This window comes from Coregonus lavaretus (genome assembly GCF_964263955.1).
Source record: "Coregonus lavaretus genome assembly, chromosome: 36".
NCBI lineage: Eukaryota > Metazoa > Chordata > Actinopteri > Salmoniformes > Salmonidae > Coregonus > Coregonus lavaretus.
In genome coordinates, this window is record NC_140023.1 from 25784155 (window position 1) to 25808719 (window position 24565).

General features: G+C 42.5%; 1 protein-coding gene across 2 annotated transcripts; it reads right to left on the reverse strand.

Moving 5' to 3' along the window:
* On the reverse strand, positions 1–23876 carry LOC311110917 (suppressor of fused homolog). 2 transcript variants are annotated; one of them, XM_084153553.1, is made up of 12 exons: positions 23506–23876; positions 22920–23054; positions 18999–19135; positions 14501–14643; positions 14249–14334; positions 14064–14136; positions 13747–13903; positions 8536–8638; positions 7880–8014; positions 7480–7618; positions 7309–7377; positions 1–2028 (listed from the first exon to the last, which is right to left on the reverse strand). In XM_084153553.1, the coding sequence occupies exons 1-12, from the start codon at positions 23655–23657 to the stop codon at positions 1939–1941; spliced, it is 1419 nt and encodes a 472-aa protein (XP_084009679.1). In that variant the 5' UTR covers positions 23658–23876; the 3' UTR covers positions 1–1938. The 2 variants fall into 2 exon arrangements, with proteins under 2 accessions (XP_084009679.1, XP_084009680.1); XM_084153554.1 differs by having other exon boundaries at positions 13747–13900; positions 23506–23747.
* Between the last annotated feature and the right edge of the window lie 689 nt (positions 23877–24565).

Below are 24565 nucleotides of genomic sequence, written 5' to 3' on the forward strand. Positions count from 1 at the left end.
TTCCGGAGCATGTCTTTAATGTATTTACACTTTAGTATGTCAATAGACCATTAGACCAAAAACCACTGACTTTAATGTACATTTCTGTTTAATGCACTTGTGATTACATAGAAACAGGCAGTTTAGTGATTCATTCATTCATTATAAAATAACAGTACTACAAAAATCACCTTTCAAAATGCCCTAATAAAAGCTCTTTTACAAAAAAAGGAAAGACATAGTAAAATACATGTTGTGAACAGGAGGCCACTGTATAGAAAGAGTTACTTAGCTCCTGTTCTTGTGTAACTAGCTATGGAATGCAGTCATGGCATTAGATATATCTGGGATGCTGTATGTGAATGAAGACAGAGGTCCTTGATTGACACTGATGTACATTAAAATACAAGAGCGGTAGGCAGTGGATACAGTCTATACAATACATGGAGTCTAAACACTTTAAGGCCTTGGTAGACTGACTCTTGCTGCCGTTTCAATCTATGAGAACACATTAATACATTAATGTAACAGTTGAGGACACGCATTGTGACAGTGATAAAGGACAAAGTATCAGACTTTTTGGCTTTGGTGTCAAAACTAAAGAATTACGTTTCCATGAAGAAAGTATTGATTAGAAATGTGTAGTGGACCAAGTCTTTGACAAGTTCTATTGGCCTCCTAAAAACAAACACAGAGAGGAGGCACTGACATGAGTTCTATCAACCGTCTGATTCAATTAAGGACAAGAAACACAATACAGTAACTGTTAATCAGTGACAAAGTTAGACTAACTGTGTGGCCACATGGGACTTTCTCTGATACGCTCTCCCACATTTCACTATCTCTCAGCCCTTATAAAAACTCTTACAAACACAATCTTTCCTCTGATAGTAGTTAAGTCATTGTATAGCTTCAGAGATACATTTCATGAGCAATTTAAGAGTAGGGTAATCTTGATCCAAAATCAAAAGAAGGGTAAAACAATACAGACATAAAAAACATTACTCTATAAAATAATTGGGCTCTCTTGGTACAGGGGTACAACTAAGATATGGCAAAAATATTTGACGGACGACACACAATAGAATGAGAGGATTATGTGGTTTGATTGATTTTCACAGAGTCGGCATCCAAAATGGCATCCTATGCCAGGGGTCTTCAAACTTTTCTTGCCCAGGGACTCCGGCCCAGGCAAAATAAAAATAAGATCTTATCAGGTGAATGATAATGGCAAGGAGAGATTATTAACATTTTAAAATGAATAGATTTGGTAGATAGTTTTTCATTATTTTTACCTCACCAGTTATAATTAGCGACATTCAGAAAAACATTGAAATAATAAACAAAATTCCACAAATAAACAAAACAAACATATGTTTGAACTAAATCAACTGACCCTGCATCTTTGCCTGTGCTACAAACTTGTTGAGTCTAGTGGATGTCTCATCCTAACTAGACATTTGAACCATTCACAAGACATGGCATCCATGTCTCATCTAGCAAGGCAGCTATTTGGAGAAACAGGTTTCCAGAACATTTCCAGACGTTTCTAAAGGTTTGAAAAACCCAGTAGAAAAAGGTGGGTAGGTCAGAGAAGGCAGTAACAGTCTACAGTCAAAGACAGATGTGATAGAAACAGACATCCTGCAGTAGCTGGGTCAGGTTCTCTCACCCTGGGTATATACAAGGCAGACCAGAGCCCCTTTAAAAGAACATGGTTGTGTTCAGTAGGCACAAAACGGAAGATAACTGTCCGAAACGTGTTTGTGTGTGTTAAAGGAGCTACTATCTGAACTTGTCCAATAAAAAACACTTGTTTTCATGTTGTTGCGAAACGCTTTGCTACAATTTGTCCTAATGAACATGACCCATTTAAAGGCTGGGTGAACAGGTCCATCCATGGGAACTGACTGTGTAAGGAGGTCCAGAGTATTCTGAAAAGAGGAGTGGGTCGCAGTCTCACTGCAGAGGGCTGTCGAACACAGAGTCAGGCAGGACCGAGATCTTCAATTTCTTCTCTGGCCAGCTGTATTCCTTCGGTAACTTGGTCTGGAAGGAGGAATCAAAACAGGATAAAATGTATTAATGACAGATACAGAACAAAGTTTAAATTCTGGAAACTTTGCAGGGTTTTTCCTTCCCTGACTATTATTGGAATCCTCCAACCAGGATTTCTGAAAAATCTAGGAACTTTTCTGGAATCTTCCCACCGTAATATTACAGGATTACCGAACAGCTTCTTTATAGGCCGAGGCTGCAGATCCATAGGTAGCCCCCCCCCCCCCGGAAGCTTTCCCCAGAGCCGAAGACCCGAATCAAATTCTGCGCATGGATTTCCTTACCTCTACTTTATGCACAAATTTCTATGGTCACCCCCCCGTCACATTTCTCACAGTTAATCGTGAGTGATAAAATAAACAAATAAACTGAAATATCACATTTACATAAGTATTCAGACCCTTTACTCAGTACTTTGTTGAAGCACCTTTGGCAGCGATTACAGCCTCATGTCTTCTTGGGTATGACGCTACAAGCTTGGCACACCTGTATTTGCTGAGTTTTTCCCCCATTCTTCTCTGCAGATCCTCTCAAGCTCTGTCAGTTTGGATGGAGAGCGTCGCTGCACAGCTATTTCAGGTCTCTCCAGAGATGTTTGATCAGGTTCAAGTCCGGGCTCTGGCTGGGCCACTCAAGGACATTCAGAGACTTGTCCTGAAGCCACTCCTGCGTTGTCTTGGCTCTGTGCTTAAGATCGTTGTCATGTTGGAAGGTGAGGTCTGAGGTCCTGAATACTCTGGAGCAGGTTTTCATCAACGATCTCTCTGTACTTTGCTCCGTTCATCTATCCTTCGATCCTGACTAGTCTCTCTGACACTGCCGCCAAAAGATATACCCACAGCATGATGCTGCCACCACCATGCTTCACTGTAGGGATGGTACCAGGTTTACTCCAGACGTGATGCTTGGGATTCAGGCCAAAGAGTTCAATCTTGGTTTCATCAGACCAGATAATCTTGTTTCTCATGGTCTGAGAGTCCTTTAGGTGCCTTTTGGCAAACTCCAAGCTGGTTGTCATGTGCCTTTTACAGAGGAGTGGCTTCCATCTGGCCACTCTACCATAAAGGCCTGATTGGTAGAGTGCTGCAAAGATGGTTGTCCTTCTGGAAGGTTCTCCCATCTCCACAGAGGAATTCTGGAGCTCAGTCAGTGTGATCATCAGGTTCTTGGTCACCTCCCTGACCAAGGCCCTCCTCCCCCGATTGCTCAGTTTGGCTGGGGGCCAGCTCTAGGAAGAGTCTTGGTGGTTCCAAACTTCTTCCATTTAAGAATGATAGAGGCCACTGTGTTCTTGGGGACCTTCAATGCTGCAGACATTTTTTGGTACCCTCCCCCAGATCTGTGCGTCGACACAATCCTGTCTCAGAACTCTATGGACAATTTGTTTGACCTGATGGCTTGGTTTTTGCTCTACATGCACTGTCAACTGTGGGACCTTATATAGACATGCGTGTGCCTTTCCAAATCATGTCCAATCAATTGAATTTACCACAGGTGGACTCCAATCAATTTGTAGAAACATCTCAAGGATGATTAATGGAAACAGGATGCACCTGAGCTCAATTTTGAGGGTCTGAATCCTTATGTAAATAAGGTATTCCAGTTGTTAAATGTTACAACATTTGAAAAAAATTCTGAAAACCTGTTTTCGCTTGGTAATTATTGGGTATTGTGTGTAGATTGATGAAGAAAACAATAATTTAATCAATTTTAGAATAAGGCTGTAACATAACAAAATGTGGAAAAAGTCAAGGGGTCTGAATACTTTCCGATGGTGTTAAACTGTAGAATACCGGTGTTTGTTTCAATCACACCCTTTACTTTTTCCACATTTTGTTGTGTTACAGCCTGAATTTAAAATTGATACATTTAGATTTTTTTGGGTTGCTAGCCTACACACAATACCCCGTAATGTCAAAGTGGAATTATGGTTTTTTGAAATTTTTACAAATTAATTACAAATGAAAAGCTGAAGTGTCTTGAGTCAATAAGTATTCAACTCCTTTGTTATGGCAAGCCTAAATAAGTTCAGGAGTAAAAATTTGCTTAACAAGTCACATAAGTTGCATAGACTCACTCTGTGTGCAATAATAGTGTTTATCATGATTCTTGAATGACTACATCATCTCTGTACCCCACACATACAATTATCTAAGGTCCCTCAGTCTAGCAGTGCATTTCAAACACAGATTCAACCACAAAGACCAGGGACATTTTCCAATGCCTTGCAAAGAAAGGCACCTATTGGTAGATGGGTAAACATAAACAGACATTGAATATCCCTTTGAGCATAGTGAAGTTATTAATTACACTTTGGATGGTGTATCAATACACCCAGTCACTACAAAGATAAAGGTGTCCTTCCTAACTCAGTTGCCTGAGAGAAAGGAAACCGCTCAGGGATTTCCCCATGAGGCCAATGGTGACTTTAAAACAATTACAGAGTTGAATGACTGTGATAAGAGAAAACTGAGGATGGATCAACAACATTGTAGTTACTCCACAATAATAACCTAATTGACAGAGTGAAAAGAAGGAAGCCTGTACAGAATATACAGTCGGAAGTTTACATACACTTAGGTTGGAGTCATTACGTTTTGGCAAGTCGGTTAGGACATCTACTTTGTGCATGACACAAGTAATTTTTCCAACAATTGTTTACAGACAGATTATTTCACTTATAATTAACTGTATCACAATACCAGTGGGTCAGAAGTTTACATAAACTAAGTTGACTGTGCCTTTAAAAAGCTTTTAGAATTCCAGAAAACTATGTCATGGCTTTAGAAGCTTCTGATAGGCTAATTGACATCATTTGAGTCAATTAGAGGTGTACCTGTGGATGTATTTAAAGGCCTACCTTCAAACTCAGTGCCTCTTTGCTTGACATAATGGGAAAATCTAAATAAATCAGCCAAGACCTCAGAAACATTTTTGTAGACATCCACAAATCTGGTTCATCCTTGGGAGCAATTTCCAAACGCCTGAAGGTACCACGTTCATCTGTACAAACAATAGTACGCAAGTATTAACACCATGGGTTCTGTGTCCTAGACATGCACATACTTTGATGTGAAAAGTGCAAATCAATCCCAGAACAACAGCAAAAGACCTTGTGAAGATGCTGGAGGAAACAGGTACAAAAGTATCTATATCCACAGTAAAACAAGTCCTATATCGACATAACCTGAAAGGCCGCTCAGCAAGGAAGAAGCCACTGCTCCAAAACCGCCATAAAAAAGCCAGACTACGGTTTGCAACTGCACATGGGGACAAAGATTGTACTTTTTGGAGAAATGTCTCCTGTTCTGATGAAACAAAAATTGAACTGTTTGGCCATAATGACCATTGTTATGTTTGGAGGAAAAAGGGGGTGCCTAGCAAGCCGAAGAACACCATCCCAACCGTGAAGCACGGGGGTGGCAGCATCATGCTGTGGGGGTGCTTTTCTGCAGGAGGGACTGGTGCACTTCACAAAATAGATGGCATCATGAGGAAGGAAAATTATGTGGATATATTGAAGCAACATCTCAAGACATCAGTCAGGAAGTTAAAGCTTGGTCGCAAATGGGTCTTCCAAATGGACAATGACCCCAAACATACTTCCAAAGTTGTGGCAAAATGGCTTAAGGACAACAAAGTCAAGGTATTGGAGTGGCCATCACGAAGCCCTGACCTCAATCCTATAGAAAATGTGTGGGCAGAACTGAAATAGCGTGTCCGAGCAAGGAGGCCTATAAACCTGACTCAGTTACACCAGCTCTGTCAGGAGGAATGGGCCAAAATTCACCCAAATTATTGTGGGAAGCTTGTGGAAGGCTACCCGAAACGTTTGACCCAAGTTAAACAATTTAAAGGAAATGCTACCAAATACTAATTGAATGTATGTAAACTTCTGACCCACTGGGAATGTGATTAAATAAATAAAAGCTGAAATAAATCATTCTCTCTACTATTATTCTGACATTTCACATTCTTAAAATAAAGTGGTGATCCTAACTGACCTAAGACAGGGAATATTTACTAGGATTAAATGTCAGGAATTGTGAAAAACTGAGTAAAAATGTATTTGGCTAAGGTGTATGTAAACTTCCGACTTCAACTGTAAATATTCCAAAACATGCATCCTGCTACAAGGCACTAAAGTAAAACTGCAAAAAATGTGGCAAAGCTATTTACTTTTTGTCCTGAACATAAAGTGTTATGGTTGGGGCAAATCCAAATCCAACACATTACTGAGTCCCACTCTCCATATTTTCAAGCATGGTGGTGGCTGTATCATGTTAAGGACTGGGGAGTTTTTCAGGATAAAAAAGAAACAGAATGGAACTAATTACAGACAAAATTCTAGAGGAAAACATGGTTCAGTCCAGTCTGCTTTCCACCAGTCACCAGGAGATGAATTCACCTTTCAGAAGGACAATAACCTAAAACACAAGGCCAAATCTACACTGGAGTTGCTTACCAAGAAGACAGTGAATATTCCTGAGTGTCCACATTACAGTTTTGACTAAAACTGTTTTAAAATCTATGGCAAGACCTGAAAATGTCTTTCTTGCTATGAATAACAACCAATTTGACAGAGCTTGAAGAATTTAGAAAAGAATACATTGGAAAATGTTGCACAATCCAGGTGTGGAAAGCTCTTAGAGAGTTATCCAGAAAGACTCACAGCTGTAATCGCTGCGAAAGGTGGTTCTACAAAGTATTGACTGAGGGGTGTGAATACTTATGTAAATTAGAGATTTCATTTTAAATAAATGTGTTAAAATTTCTAAAAACATGTTTTCACTGTCATTATAGGGTATTGTGTGTAGATTGGTGAAAAACAAAATAAATGGATCAATTTTGAATTCAGGCTGTAACAACAAAATGTGGAATAAGTCAAGGGGTATGAATACTTTCTGAAGGCACTGTATATTGCCTAGAGTCATGTGCAGTTGAATTTTGGCCGCATGAAAGAAAAATGCAACCATTCGCACAATCATCCATAAATATCATAAGAAATGAGGTGGTCTTTTTTGTCTTACAGTAACGTTATATGGTATTATATTCTGTTCTGTTGTGTAGAATACTATCATTGATCTCGCAGACATTGATTCAGCTTAGATCTAACTTTATTAAACAAGTACCATTCTCAATTCATCACACAGAGCAGCCGAACGAGTAGAGCTTTAGCTGTCGGGAAGAGGGTTCCAGGGAACTCAGATCTGCAGCCACTCCATTTTATATATTACCCCTGTAAAGAATGGTAAAAGGTGTTTCCCTCACCTCCTCTCGAGTGTTGAGCTCCGATAGATCTCCAAGCATCTGTTCAACAAACTCCTCAGTCAGCAATATCTGAGGAGCAGATATGGTAACATAAGTACATGCAGTAAGTACATGCAGCAAGTATTCACTTGAAGCAGTTTGTGTGTGTACCAGGAGCCAGTGTGTGTTTACCTGTAGCCAGGGTCCATGTGCGGCATACGGGTGTTCCTCAGTAGCAAAGGCCCCCTCTACTCCAGTGGATACAAAGGTGATGGCTGTGTCTCCATTTATACTCTTATAGGTGAAGTGTCTACCATGGAGCAAACGACCCCTAAGCACAGAAGATGACCAGCACAACAATCATTAAACGTCACTGAATACATACTGTATTGTAAGACGTCTGCTGGGTTGGAGAACCTTGCTTCTTCTCACCCACCGTCTCGCTCACTCACTCCATCCATCCATCTCAGACACCGCCTCCCTATCTCTCCTGCTTTCACAAACAAAGGGCTCAGATGACCCTGGTCTTGTTTTATGTAATCTGTATGCATGTGGGAAGACCCAGGCTCACCCCCAACTCCAGTGCGCGTACCTGAGACAGAGGGGCAGCAGTGTTCCTGACTCCTGGTTGAATTTCAGATGAACACTCTCCAGTTGTCTGGTACGAACTAGCTCGTGAGGAACGATGGCCGCCGAACTCTCACTCTCCAGACTGTCCTTACGACTTCTAGAGAAAGCGAGAGAAGGAGAGTCAGAAAGAGATTTAAATGACCGCTTACGTACTTACGTTCAGGGGAAACAAGTCCGATTGTGGCCTGTAGCTCCCTATAAAGTGTGTGAATGAGATCGCTATGGAACTGGACATGTGCATAAGCACCTTACCCCTCATCTCGGCTTTCTCTTACCTGTGATACTGCTGGCTTTGTAATGGCCATTGTTTCTCTATGGAGAAACCAGGGGGAGAATTGTACCACATACAATTTCATACACCTATGTCCCAATACTGCGTACACACTGGGGTCTCATGGCGTGGTCTCTGGCTGGGTTAAGGGGAGGGGTACGCATGTGTATAGTCTACTCTAGAGAACACTACAAAGGAGGGGGTGAAAGCTGTTGATGTGACATCACCGCTTCAGAGGAAAGAGAAAAACATGAGTGGCGTGTGTGTGCCTCTATGCTGACTCAGAATGAAAGTTTGGAGTGGGAAAGTGAGTAAACAGCAGCTGCACTGTGTGTGTATGTACTCACTGAGGCCTGTCATGTCCTTGTTTCTGTGAGTTGATAGGGGGTAGTGCTGCTTTAGTGTTGAACTCCAGTCCTTTCCTCAGGGCTTCTCTGATCTGCTCTGTATCTGCAGGGGACAAACCAAACCATTGGGTTAGTTTTGGGACATACAGTAACATTAGGACACAAAACCACTCAGATAGGACTTAAATCACCATATTGCTTACACTTATCTGGGTAGTGTCCAATAGGGCACACACAATATACACTATCAATCAGAAGTTTGGACACACCTACTCATTCAAGGGTTTTTCTTTATTAATTTTTTATTTTTTACATTGTAGAATAATAGTGAAAATGTAAAAACTATGAAATAACACATATGGAATCATGTAGTAACCAAAAAAGTGTTAAACAAATCAAAATATATTGATGACAGCTTTGCACATTCTTAGTATTCTCTCAACCAGCTTCATGAGGTAGTCACCTGGAATGCATTTCAATTAACAGGTGTGCCTTCTTCAAAGTTAATTTGTGGAAGGTATTTCCTTCTTAATGCGTTTGAGCCAATCAGTTGTGTTGTGACAAGGTAGGGGAATACAGAAGACAGCCCTATTTGGTAAAAGATAAAGTCCATATTATGGCAAGAACAACTCAAATAAGCAAAGAGAAACAACAGTCTATCATTACTTTAAGACATGAAGGTCAGTCAATACGGAACATTTCAAGAACTTTGAAAGTTCCTTCAAGTGCAGTCGCAAAAACCCTCAAGCGCTATGATGAAACTGGCTCTCATGAGGACCACCACAGGAATGGAAGACCCAGAGTTACCTCTGCTGCAGAAGATACGTTCATTAGAGTTACCAGCCTCAGAAATTGCAGCCCAAATAAGTGCTTCACAGAGTTCAAGTAACAGACACATCTCAACATCAACTGTTCAGAGGGGACTGTGTGAATCAGGCCTTCATGGTCGAATTGCTGCAAAGAAACCACTACTAAAGGACAACAACAATAAGAAGAGACTTGCTTGGGCCAAGAAACACGAGCAATGGACATTAAGACCGGTGGAAATTTGTCCTTTGGTCTAGAGTCCAAATTTGAGATTTTTGGTTCAAACCGCTGTGTCTTTGTGAGACGTGGTGTGGGTGAACGGATTATCTCTGCATGTGTAGTTCCTACCGTAAAGCATGGAGGAGGTGGTGTTATGGTGTGGGGGTGCTTTGCTGGTGATGTATTTAGAATTCAAGGCACACTTAACCAGCATGGCTACCACAGCAATCTGCAGCGATATGCCATCCCATCTGGTTTGGCCTTAGTGGGACTATCCTTTGTTTTTCAACAGGACAATGACCCAACACACCTCCAGGCTGTGTAAGGGCTATTTGACCAAGAAGGAGAGTAATGGGGTGTTGCATCAGATGACCTGGCCTCCACAATCCCCCGGCCTCAACCCAATTGAGATGTTTTGGGATGAGTCGGAAGGCAGAGTGAAGGAAAAGCACCCAACAAGTGCTCAGCATATGTGGGAACTCCTTCAAGACTGTTGGAAAAGCATTCCAGGTGAAGCTGGTTGAAAGAATGCCAAGAGTGTGCAAAGCTGTCATCAAGGCAAAGGGTGGCTATTTGAAGAATCTCAAATATAAAATATATATACACTGCTCAAAAAAATAAAGGGAACACTTAAACAACAAAATGTAACTCCAAGTCAATCACACTTCTGTGAAATAAAACTGTCCACTTAGGAAGCAACACTGATTGACAATAAATTTCACATGCTGTTGTGCAAATGGAATAGACAACAGGTGGAAAATATAGGCAATTAGCAACACACCCCCAATAAAGGACTGGTTTTGCAGGTGGTGACGACAGACCACTACTCAGTTCCTATGCTTTCTGGCTGATGTTTTGGTCACTTTTGAATGTTGGCGGTGCTTTCACTCTAGTGGTAGCATGAGACGGAGTCTACAACCCACACAAGTGGCTCAGGTAGTGCAGCTCATGCAGGATGGCACATCAATGCGAGCTGTGGCAAGAAGGTTTGCTGTGTCTGTCAGCGTAGTGTCCAGAGCATGGAGGCGCTACCAGGAGACAGGCCAGTACATCAGGAGACGTGGAGGAGGTCGTAGGAGGGCAACAACCCAGCAGCAGGACTGCTACCTCCGCCTTTGTGCAAGGAGGAGCAGGAGGAGCACTGCCAGAGCCCTGCAAAATGACCTCCAGCAGGCCACAAATGTGCATGTGTCTGCTCAAACGGTCAGAAACAGACTCCATGAGGGTGGTATGAGGGCCCGACGTCCACAGGTGGGGGTTGTGCTTACAGCCCAACACTGTGCAGGACGTTTGGCATTTGCCAGAGAACACCAAGATTGGCAAATTCGCCACTGGCGCCCTGTGCTCTTCACAGATGAAAGCAGGTTCACACTGAGCACGTGACAGACGTGACAGAGTCTGGAGACGCCGTGGAGAACGTTCTGCTGCCTGCAACATCCTCCAGCATGACCGGTTTGGCGGTGGGTCAGTCATGGTGTGGGGTGGCATTTCTTTGGGGGGCCGCACAGCCCTCCATGAGCTCGCCAGAGGTAGCCTGACTGCCATTAGGTACCGAGATGAGATCCTCAGACCCCTTGTGAGACCATATGCTGGTGCGGTTGGCCCTGGGTTCCTCCTAATGCAAGACAATGCTAGACCTCATGTGGCTGGAGTGTGTCAGCAGTTCCTGCAAGAGGAAGGCATTGATGCTATGGACTGGCCTGCCCGTTCCCCAGACCTGAATCCAATTGAGCACATCTGGGACATCATGTCTCGCTCCATCCACCAACGCCAAGTTGCACCACAGACTGTCCAGGAGTTGGCGGATGCTTTAGTCCAGGTCTGGGAGGAGATCCCTCAGGAGACCATCCGCCACCTCATCAGGAGCATGCCCAGGCGTTGTAGGGAGGTCATACAGGCACGTGGAGGCCACACACACTACTGAGCCTCATTTTGACTTGTTTTAAGGACATTACATCAAAGTTGGATCAGCCTGTAGTGTGGTTTTCCACTTTAAATTTGAGGGTGACTCCAAATCCAGACCTCCATGGGTTGATACATTTGATTTCCATTGATAATTTTTGTGTGATTTTGTTGTCAGCACATTCAACTATGTAAAGAAAAAAGTATTTAATAAGATTATTTCATTCATTTAGATCTAGGATGTGTTATTTTAGTGTTCCCTTTATGTTTTTGAGCAGTGTATTTGTTTAACACTTTTTTGGTTACTACGTGATTCTATATGTGTTATTTCATAGTTTTGATGTCTTCACTATTATTCTACAATGTAAAAAATAGCAAAAATAAAGAAAAACCTGTCCAAACTTTTGACTGGTACTGTATGCATGTATGTATATACAGTGGGGAGAACAAGTATTTGATACACTGCCGATTTTGCAGGTTTTCCTACTTACAAAGCATGTAGAGGTCTGACATTTTTATCATAGGTACACTTCAACTGTGAGAGATGGAATCTAAAACAAAAATCCAGAAAATCACATTGTATGATTTTTAAGTAATTAATTTGCATTTTATTGCATGACATAAGTATTCGATCACCTACCAACCAGTAAGAATTCCGGCTCTCACAGACCTGTTAGTTTTTCTTTAAGAAGCCCTCCTGTTCTCCACTCATTACCTGTATTAACTGCACCTGTTTGAACTCGTTACCTGTATAAAAGACACCTGTCCACACAATCAAACAGACTCCAACCTCTCCACAATGGCCAAGACCAGAGAGCTGTGTAAGGACATCAGGGATAAAATTGTAGACCTGCACAAGGCTGGGATGGGCTACAGGACAACAGGCAAGCAGCTTGGTGAGAAGGCAACAATTGTTGGCGCAATTATTAGAAAATTTAAGAAGTTCAAGATGACGGTCAATCATCCTCGGTCTGGGGCTCCATGCAAGATCTCACCTCGTGGGGCATCAATGATCATGAGGAAGGTGAGGGATCAGCCCAGAACTACACGGCAGGACCTGGTCAATGACCTGAAGAGAGCTGGGACCACAGTCTCAAAGAAAACCATTAGTAACACACTACGCCGTCATGGATTAAAATCCTGCAGCGCACGCAAGGTCCCCCTGCTCAAGCCAGCGCATGTCCCGTCTGAAGTTTGCCAATGACCATCTGGATGATCCAAAGGAGGAATGGGAGAAGGTCATGTGGTCTGATGAGACAAAAATATAGCTTTTTGGTCTAAACTCCACTCGCCGTGTTTGGAGGAAGAAGAAGGATGAGTACAACCCCAAGAACACCATCCCAACCGTGAAGCATGGAGGTGGAAACATCATTCTTTGGGGATGCTTTTCTGCAAAGGGGACAGGACGACTGCACCGTATTGAGGGGAGGCTGGATGGGGCCATGTATCGCGAGATCTTGGCCAACGACCTCCTTCCCTCAGTAAGAGCTTTGAAGATGGGTGGTGGCTGGGTCTTCCAGCATGACAACGACCCGAAACACACAGCCAGGGCAACTAAGGAGTGGCTCCGTAAGAAGCATCTCAAGGTCCTGGAGTGGCCTAGCCAGTCTCCAGACCTGAACCCAATAGAAAATCTTTGGAGGGAGCTGAAAGTCCGTATTGCCCAGCGACAGCCCCGAAACCTGAAGGATCTGGAGAAGGTCTGTATGGAGGAGTGGGCAAAAATCCCTGCTGCAGTGTGTGCAAACCTGGTCAAGACCTACAGGAAACATATGATCTCTGTAATTGCAAACAAAGGTTTCTGTACCAAATATTAAGTTCTGCTTTTCTGATGTATCAAATACTTATGTCATGCAATAAAATGCAAATTAATTACTTAAAAATCATACAATGTGATTTTCTGGATTTTTGTTTTAGATTCCATCTCTCACAGTTGAAGTGTACCTATGATACAAATTACAGACCTCTACATGCTTTGTAAGTAGGAAAATCTGCAAAATCGGCAGTGTATCAAATACTTGTTCTCCCCACTGTGTGTGTGTGTGTGTATATATATATATATATATATATATATATATATATATATACACACACACACACACACACACACACATACATACATGTTTTTATATAGTTTTGCAACAGAAAACAAATAGTCCTTCCCTGTTTCAATAAAAAAAAAAAAAACATTTGGTGCCTATTGAACACAACCCAGGTCAGATCTATGAGGGCCCATTAAAAGTGTCTAGGGATAGGTTAGGTTTGTGTGTGTGTGTTTGTTACCTTTTTCCGACAGTCTTCGTGGCTGAGATCCTATACAGATGGAGCGGCTATCCTCTTCATCCTCGGACGGTCGGCTGAGGTCGTCCCACACACACTTGGCGCTCACGCCGCTCAGGTTGGATCCCTCTGTCTCTATACCCTGGTCCACACGCTCCTGCTTAGGATGAGCAAACACCCACACGCAAACATTAACACTAGCCCACACACACACACATTAACAGACACCCAAATACATTGTGGGGACTGAACCAGCAGGTGGAGCTGTTTAAATGAAAATACAATTTGAATGAATACACAGTAATTAATCAAAGCCTTACTTGTAAATGCGGGTCGATGTCAAACATAGTCTCTCCTCTCCTCATGTCAGTTATCAACCAGGGTCCTCCGGCACTGAACACAGACAGCATGGAGGAGAAAAGAGAATCATGGACTCGGTCACACTGGGTTAATGTGAAATAAGACTGGTAGTCTGGCAGGGAGGTATCTCATATTTCAAACTCACACATGGACCCCTCGAAGCAGCTCCAGTATTCCCTGGCCGTTCCACTGCTGGGCAGCCTGCAACTCTTCTGTACACACACCCACAATCTACAGAGAGAGGAGAGGGAGTTAACACACACACACAAAAACAGAGAAAGGGAAAAAAAGGAGTACGAAAAAGAGGGTAAAAGAACACACACACAGAATGCTATTATATACTCGACGGAGGGAATTGAGGGGTTAGGCCTGAGAGCCTTGGGCTAGATTAGCTCACCTGCAGGAAGTTGACCAGGCCGAAGGGTGTGTGGACCGGCGATATCTGGGGGTCCTCAGTGAGCAGCATGTGTTGGATACGAGACTCACTGTTGTCCAGGGGACTGTGCCACGATATGTGGTCTCCACTGCAAAATGTGTTTTCTACAGGACAGAGGAGCGACATGGAGGTGAAAGACTACTCTGTGATATATCGGAAAATACATTACAGTTTTCTCATCACTAGTCTAACAGCAAATGAGAAAGTGAAAGGACTATCAAACTGAAAGAAAAGAGTCATAGTAAGAATGATAAGAGAAAGAGTGAGAGAATAAAGGGAGTGTGTGTATACAGTGCATTCGGAAAGTATTCAGACCCCTATACTTTTTCCACAGTTGTGACCGACCGGCTCGATCTTATGTAGCAACATTTCAAATGGTGTTTTTACATTGGATAAAAGTAGAGCTAGAAAATGGTATATCATTCACTACAGTTGAGGAACAATGGGAAAGTAATTCTGCATTGAAAGTTGATAAACTTGTAACCTCACTTTTCAGAAAATGGCCCTTGAATGTTTTGGTACACTTACTGGAGAGCTCTTCTTTGTCTACACCCATTCAGCATCGTTCACACCCTTTTAAGCTTTAGCCCCACCCATCTCTTTAAGGATTCATATGTGAGGCCATGTACTAAACAACAAAAGACATCAAGACTAAAGGCTGGTCTATACTACGGGTGTGTTCGTAAAGTGTGCTCTGGGTGTTCTACTGAGTGTGCTCTGGGTGTTCGTAAACTCAGAGCGTTGTCAGATTGTCCTTTCGTAAATTCTGAGCATTTCGCTCTCGGAGCATTCAGAAGTTGATCCGAGCAACAGCAGTCAAGCACCCAAGCTAACTGGCTAACGTTGGCTAGCTTGCTAGCTACTTCCAGACACCAAGAACAGTTCACTCTGACCATTTTACTCGCCCTAGCAGAGCTGGTTAGGCTGTTTTAATGTTATCCAGAGCGTTGGTGACTGCAACTGTGCTGCTGGAAACAATTTAATTACGCTTTTTTGCCAACGTTTACTGACACCGGCCATATTCAATGGCTGTTGAGCGTTCGTAAAATTTGTGAGTTATTCTGCACTCTGGCACACTCAGACGAGAGTGCTCTGAAATCGGAGTAGATAGCCAGAGCGAATTTACCAGCTACGTCTATCGACAGTTGTCGCAATGACATCATGAACATTCTATTGAAATGGTTACTTGCATAGTGGAGTCTTGTTTAGACATGTAGTTAGCTAGCTAAACAATTAACCATAATCCCAACTCATAACGTTACTACCCTGCATGAATCTGCAGGTAGCTACCCAACCAGGTTCAATGTTAGATAGCTAACATTTGCCTATAACTAGCAATGCAAATTGCTCTGAGATACGAATAATATTACTACACAGATCATACACGTAACGTTAGCTAGCGAGCGAGCCAGCAAACGTTAGCTAGCTAGCTAACATTACACTTTAACTTTAAATGAAAACGACTTTGATAAAATTAGAAAAGTGTAGCATCTGAAAATGTAGCTAGCTAGACTATCTTACCCGTATACATGGATGGACGCTTCTCCCTCTCTGTCACAGATGCCATGGTTGCCCTTAGTTTGAAGATGTAATCCAGAGAAAGGTGTTTTATACAACAGCCTTCTATGTTCTCTTTTTGACTACGCCTGCATATTCGCAAACAAACGCCAGAATTTTCTCCATCTCCTTAGCTATCACACTAATTCCACTGATTTCAAAACGCGGTCCTCCAGAAAGTGGAGAGCAACACTTCTGCAGTTCTACTACGTGATATCTTTCAAAAAAGAAGATTTAGAAAATATTACCTACACATACTGACCAGCTCATGTTATAGACAGAAGCGTGCTACATGGCAGACCAATCTGAACTCATCTCTCGGCATGTCCAGCCCACTCATTATCTCAGCCAATCATGGCTAGCGGGGAAGGTTGCTGTCTTTTTCCGTGGCTAAACCAACTAGGCTCGTAATTTAACAATTGTATACGTATTTACAGATGGCATACAAGTTCGTTATTAAGGCACATGAAAGTTCACATGTTCCAGAAGACATTTATTTTATAAAAAAACGCATTTTGATCAAATAAAAAAGTTTAAGTTCAAATGGCTCTCCTGTGAAGTAGTGACGTGCGACATGCACCTAGTTTCCTGAACCGAGTAACATTTTGTTACGTTACAGCCTTATTCTAAAATGGATTAAATTGTTTTTTTTCCCTCATCAATATACACACCAATACCCCATAATGACAAAGCAAAAACAGGTTTTTAGACATTTGAGACAAAAAACGGAAATAATTTATTTACATAAGTATTCAGACCCTTTGCTATGAGACTCGAAATTGAGCTCAGGTGCATCCTGTTTCCATTGATCATCCTTGAGATGTTTCAACAACTTGATTGGAGTCCACCAATGGTAAATTCAATTGATTGGACATGATTTGGAAAGGCACACCTGTCTATATAAAGGTCTCACAGTTGACAGTGCATGTCAGAGCAAAAACCAAGCCATGAGGTTGAAGGAATTGTCTGTAGAGCTCCGAGAAAGGATTGTGTCGAGACACAGATCTGGGGAAGGGTACCCAAAAATGTCTGCAGCATTGAAGGTCCCCAAGAACACAGTGGCCTCCTTCATTCTGTTGGGTACTAACTTCTAAACTTGAAATATGAAATATCCTTTTTGATGTTACCATATTAGAACTGAGGGTATGGAAATATACTGAGTGAGAAAGAGGAGTGCAGAAAGTTAAAATTCTGTCAGAACATGTTATTGTTAAATCTCAGGTATCCTATGGAGAGGAGAAGGGCCACAGTCTGGTTTCAGTAACTGATAAGGTAGGACAGCCGTGAGTTAGGGAGGAGTGAGGAATGTGGCCCGAGGTCAGGTCAGATGAAGTGAAGAGGAACAGTCCTATGATATACACACATAGGAGGCAGGGCCATGACTACACCAATGAGAGGAACCACTTAAGTTGCTGTTTTTCAGCGGCAGGGACTGGGAGACTAGTCAGGATCGAGGGAAAGATGAACGGAGCAAAGTACAGAGAGATCCTTGATGAAAACCTGCTCCAGAGCGCTCAGGACCACAGACTGGGGCAAAGGTTCACCTTCCAACAGGATAACGACCCAAAGCACACAGCCAAGAGAACGCAGGAGTGGCTTCGGGACAAGTCTCTGAAGGTCCTTGAGTGGCCCAGCCAGAGCCCGGACTTGAACCTGATCGGACATCTCTGGAGAGACCTGAAAATAGCTGTGCAGCGATGCGCCCCATCCAACCTGACAGAGCTTGAGAGGATCTGCAGAGAAGAATGCTAGAACCTCCCCAAATACAGGTGTGCCAAGCTTGTAACGTCATACCCAAGAAGACTCAAGGCTGTAATCGCTGGCAAAGGTTCTTCAACAAAGTACTGAGTAAAGGGTCTGAATACTTATGTAAATGTTATATTTCAGTTGATTATTTTTAATACATTTGCAAAAATGTCTAAAAACCTGTTTTTGCTTTGTCATTATGGGGTAGTGTGTAGCTTGATGAGGGGGAAAAACTGAGAAGAGAAAGAGGCGATGAGAGGGGGAGAGAGTAAGCAAGAGATCCTGCCAGAGGAATCAATCTGCTTGTGAGGTAACAGGCACCCAGTCCAGATATACTGGAAAAGATATGGGAAGGAAAAGGAGGAGAGGATGGAGGGCCAGGGATCCAGTATTCATCCATCCAGCGCAGGGCCCACGCACGTTTAAATTGACCCCAGCTGGAGAGCAGACAGGGGCGTAGAATAACCTAGAGAGAATGGCCCTCCCTCCCTCTCTGTTTCCCAGAATATTCTCTGGTTTTTGGAGTTCCCATTGCAACCGGACACAGAAGTTTACAAGAAACAAGTTTCTTCCGAATCGAGAAGGAAGAACGTATCGCCAAGTAAAGGTTAGTTGAAAATATCCTGATTACGGCTAAACAGCAGCTTATGCACGACCTCAGACACAAGCTTTAGCTCTGTCGCAGAGGTTTGTGTTTACATGGCCAAGAGGAACCATTTAGAGCTGGCCAGGTCTTTAAAAACACGGAGGCTAGGATTATACATTACACAACATGCTCTTCTAGTCCACATTTACTTATATTAGCCGTTATTCTACCAGATAAGCTGACTGAGAACACATTCTCCTCTTTTACAGGCTACATTAGGAAGTTGCGGTGGAGAAGCAAGGGGTTGAAAGACCCAATTGGAAGCTGGAGATGATTGTGCTGGTGACCACCAAGTGCTCTCCTTAGCGAAACGTCACTGACGTAGAGTGACATAAGGTTACAAATATTGACATGCTCCAAAATCTCCATGTGGAGGCAGTGTGTGGTGAAGAGTAATAAAACGCTCAGAGTACCTTGCTTGTAATTGGTCGACAACTACCTTCTCCTAACCTTACTCTAATGACTAAATCCCCTCCACACTAGGCACACACACAGAGCCTGGGTTCTTACCTGATTGGAAGACGTAGCGGGCCAGGCCCTGCATGAGTTCAGCCGGCCAGGTAGGGGGTGCAGTCTCTCCCACCTCTCTCTTCAGCCTGAACGTCAGCTCAAAGCCAAAGCCACTGGGGCCTTCCTGACCTGTAAACCTGACAATACACATATGGAATACACACACTTTATTCAAGCTGTCTAACCCACCTCTCTCTTCTGGTGTGCATGTGTGTGTGTTCAGCTCAAAAAGGCGAACATAACGAGCATACATTAATCATTAATGATTCCACTCATTCGCAGATGTAGGCGCGATTAGAACTCAGATCAAGAAGTGGGTAAATTATCATTAACAAAATAAAAAAGTGAGTAAATTCTAATTCACAAATAAAAAGGTGCATAAACAGCATTTACCCTCCACTACATTCCTGGTTGGGTCTGGCGAAACCCATTCATAAACATCAATATCCTGCCAGGCAGAATTGAATCTACATTTGCCCGGCCTTTTAGCTATCGATGTGACGTTTGGCGGTACAGAACTAATCAGTCAGTTTTGTACCTGCCTGGCTGAGTGGCAGTGTGGATGGAATAAGCGAGCTCGCCTGGCAACCAGAGACACGTGAGGAAATAAAACTCGGTAGTCTGCCTGGAAATTAATTTGCAAGACCAATACATTTCTAATATTTTTCATATTTCTTCATTTTCTGTTCTCCTCTCATTTTAATAAAAGTAATTTTCAAGCACCAACTTGAGAAAATGTTAGATTTTCAAGGTATTCGAATACTTGAATTTCAGAGTGCCAAATTCAAGTACTTTAAGCACCTTGTGCGAACCTTGATATTAGTCGTTCGTTTGACCCCACTGAGGTATGATTTTGACCTGCTAGTGCTCGCTGCAATGAGTTCTACAGCAGGATTAATAGTATTACACATTCCTCCGGCTCAGCGACTCCAGAGACATGCACCGACCACCAACTGTCTGTCATATGCGCGCAGGAAAATAGATCATGAGCATAGAGAAGAAAAATACATGTTTAGAACTGATAATTTATCAAATGACTGCAATTAATTTATTATTGAACGTTATGATGGACACAGCTTTGTAGAACCAAAACATACATAGCCTCTGCTCAACAAACTCTAACTAATCGTTTGGGGGGCTGCAGTTCGCGAACGACTGTGATTATCACCTTGCCTGGCTACCCAGGCTCCGGCCAAACGCTATGCCACAGACGTTACTTTCTTCTCCGCAGCAGTATGTAGCGAACAACAGAGCAGCGGAAGAATTTAGTGTGAGTCGTCAGGCTACTTTTCACCCTCACGGCAGTCAAGCAATGCATTTCACCAAGAGTCGTTCACAATCTAGTCCGGTTGCAGCCACAACTAGACCTCGTTTCAAATGTATTAACAAATAATATTTGTTGTATGCCTAGCAATCAACCAATGTAGATTGTTTAATACTTAAGAGTCTAAGCCGGGGGGGGATTGTTTTGAAATAGTCGTACCAATGATCATTTAGCTATTTTAGGACCCCTATAGGTATATAAAATAAATATTTAATGAAACATTGAATTTGGCCTTACTGCTATCAGCCCATAGAAACACACCGAGTAACAGATTCATACATGGAAAATAATTGCCCAAAAATGAATCAAAGGAGGTTTGTTTTAAAGTGTCTGTCCTACACCTGAGATATATAAGGAAGATCTTTTTTTTTTTACCTATACAGTGCCTTGCAAAAGTATTCATCCCCCTTGGCGTTTTTCCTATTTTGTTGCATTACAACCTGTAATTTAGATGGATTTTTATTTGGATTTCATGTAATGGACATTCACAAAATAGTCCAAATTGGTGAAGTGAGATTAAAAAAATTACTTGTTTCAAAAAATTCAAAAAAATAAATAACGGAAAAGTGGTGCGTGCATATGTATTCACCCCCTTTGCTATGAAGCCCCTAAATAAGATCTGGTGCAACCAATTACCTTCAGAAGTCACATAATTTGTTAAATAAAGTCCACCTGTTTGCATTCTAAGTGTCACATGATCTGTCACATGATCTTAGTATATATACACCTGTTCTGAAAGGCCCCAGAGTCTGCAACACCACTAAGCAAGGGGCACCACCACTAAGCAAGGGGCACCACCAAGCAAGCGGCACCATGAAGACTAAGGAGCTCTCCAAACGGGTCAGGGACAAAGTTGTGGAGAAGAACAGATCAGGGTTGGGTTATAAAAAAATATCAGAAACTTTGAACATCCCACGGAGCACCATTAAATCCATTATTAAAAAATATGGCACCACAACAAACCTGCCAAGAGAGGGCCGCCCACCAAAACTCACGGACCAGGCAAGGAGGGCATTAATCGGAGAGGCAACAAAGAGACCAAAGATAACCCTGAAGGAGCTGCAAAGCTCCACTGCAGAGATTGGAGTATCTGTCCATAGGGCCACTTTAAGCCTTACACTCCACAGAGCTGGGCTTTACAAAAGAGTGGCCAGAAAAAAGCCATTGCTTAAAGAACAAAATAAGCAAACACGTTTGGTGTTCGCCAAAAGGCATGTGGGAGAAGGTACTCTGGTCAGATGAGACTAAAATTGAGCTTTTTGGCCATCAAGGAAAACGCTATGTCTGGCACAAACCCAACACCTCTCATCACCATGGTGGTGGCAGCATCATTCTGTGGGGATGTTTTTCATAATAATAAGCCAATGAGATAAGTTATTTAGGTTCTTAGAGAGTTTTATAGTTGTACTGTTGTTCATGCTTAATCAGGACCTACTGATTTACACAGACATTTTACGGATGATAGTAACAGGATATACTGAAAAAGTATTTGAGCTACTATTTTTATTGGACCAGAGGGCAGGTATGCCGGTTTTGTAGCAGGTTAGGAGAATTTACGCAGCAGGTTAGGAGAATTAATGTGGCAGGTTAAGAGATTAATGTGGCAGGTTAGGAGAATTAGGTTAAGGTTAGCTAAAATTGTCCTTGACAACCAGGCCTGCCCAAAGAATGGTCTTGGTTTCCACTAATGTGATGCTGCCAGCACAAGGGAGGAGGGGGCAGGCAGAAAGAACTGTGGTACACATATGTCTTGGTAATCTGTATCTCTTGTCTTGTATATCTTGCAAATTCTCCAAAGTAGCCTAAAGTTTTCCTCTTCCTCTCTAGTTTAAATTTATTTTTATTTTTTATTTAACCTTTATTTAACCAGGTAAGCCAGTTGAGAACAATTTCTCATTTACAACTGTGACCTGGCCAAGAGAAAGCAAAGCGATAAAAAACAACACAGAGTTACATATGGGGTAAACAAAACATAAAGTCAAAAATACAACAGAAAATATATATACAGTGTGTGCAAATGTAGCAAGTTATGGAGGTAAGGCAATAAATAGGCCATAGTGCAAAATAATTACAATTTAGTATTAACACTAGAATGATAGATGTGCAAGAGATGATGTGCAAATAGAGATACTGGGGTGGAAATTTAAATTACACAACTTGCCTAAGGTCTTTATAGACCTGAGTGTGTCTCTACAGTTAGTGATTTTTCTTAACGTTAAGGATCCCAATTTAGTTTAAACGTTCACACTCCACCCATTCAGTACTATTCCAGAATTATGACAAACATGGATTTTCAATTACAGCTGTTTAAAGGGGAGCAAACCAAAGAGGTGGGGAGATTTCTGGGAATTGTGGGGGATCAGAGCTGGCAAGTCTACTCAAGAACACTACAAACAGGGGGGGGTGAAAGCTGTTGGCATGACATACCTGCTTCAGAGGAACAAGAAAAAGTGTGCTAGTGTCTAAATGCTGATTCTGCATAATGATACAAAGGAGTGAAAGTGAGTGAACAACAGCTGCACAAACCATGTGTGTCTGTTGTTAGTAACCTGGGCAACTTGGTCTGTTGGAGCTCTAACCTGAAGTACTGTACTTACTCATGTACTCTGTTGTCTCCATACAGGTCACTGAGTCCGAAGCTGATGTAGTGCCAGTGTTCCTGTACGTCCTGCGCTGCACAGCCCACGTTACGGTACATACTGATGTAGTCCAATGGATCAGGACCTCCTAACCTGTAGAGACACACTACTGTTAAAAGCGCAATCTGCACTATTTACTGCCATTTTAAATAATTATATAACCATTGATTCTTTAATTTATCAATGTCTTATAAGCTTAGGACACCTTTCTAATACACTCATAACCCCAAATATAAGGTGATTTACACTCCATTGTTTGTAGACAAAGTGTTTGTTTACTAAATCTGTAGGCGTTTAGAGTGGTTAACGTTACATTTCTTCAGCCCCATTCCTCACTGGTAATTTGGTCAACAATAAAGAGCAATCACATCAAATCATATGTTTTCTCTGGCTAGCAAGCTAGGTAACTAGCTGTAGCGTTTTCACCATATCCTCTGTTAGCTAACGTAACTAACAACATTGCAATTCAAGTTAGCTTTCGCGGAATCCGACTTTGTTGCAAAGAAATGTATCCAGAATAAGACCTCGTTAGCGATCTACTCACCAGTATTTGACAATGGCTGTAACTTGTAAGGGGTTGGCCTGGTCGGGGTAGAGGCGCCTGCATTCCCCGTAGATTGCCTGCAGACCCGGGGGGAAGAGTGACGCCAGCCCGGGGGCTGCTGCTGGTCCGTTGTTAGGCCGCACTTCGTCCATCCCCCACTGCTTCTTCAGAAAGGTGGGAATACCTCAAAGGGCGACAGAAATTACTTTCTTCGCGAAGATAAGGGAGAATCCCTTGGTTTACTCTTGGTTGATGAAACAGTCCCTGTATTTTTTTGTTTTTGTTGATATTGTTTACGAGAACAAATTAAACTGTCGCCCCCCGACTGCTTTCCCTACTTTACAGCCTGACCTGTTGCTCGCTCCACCTATGAAAACTTTTCCTCATTGGTTGGGGCTGTGGAAAGGAAGGGAGGAACGGTTTGAGTGACGTTTGCTCAATCCAATCAAAGTACCATATTTTGATAGGTGGTTCCAAATACAGAGTTGTGGTTGGCTAATCTTTTTGTCAATCACTACGTTAGAACCTTCCGCAAGAACAAGATTGATGGATTTAAAAACTTTCCCCAGTTTTTGATCATATTGAAATTGATCATATTGTGTGTGTGTATTCAGTTGCAGTAAATTTCTCACCTATGCCACATATGATATTTGTTTCCAATTCAGAGTTATTTCCAATGTACCCTTATTTTACCAGGTAAATTGACTGAGAAAATAAGTATTCTCTTTTACAGCAATGACCTGGGGAAGAGTTACAGGTGGGAGAAGGGATGGGATGAATGAGCCAATTGGAAGCTGGAGATCAATGGGTGGCCATGATGGCATGAGGGCCAAATTGGTAATTTAGCCAGGACCCCAGGGTTAACAGCTCTACTCTTTTTACGATAAGTGCCATGTGCTCTTTAGTGACCACGCAGGGCAATGTGCCCTTCACTGCCCTGGGGCATTAAGATTTCCTAAGACCAGAGGGAAGCGTGGCCCGTACTAGCCCTCCAACACCACTTCCAACAGCATCTGGTCTCCCATCCAGGGACTGACCAGGACCGACCCTGCAGCTTCAC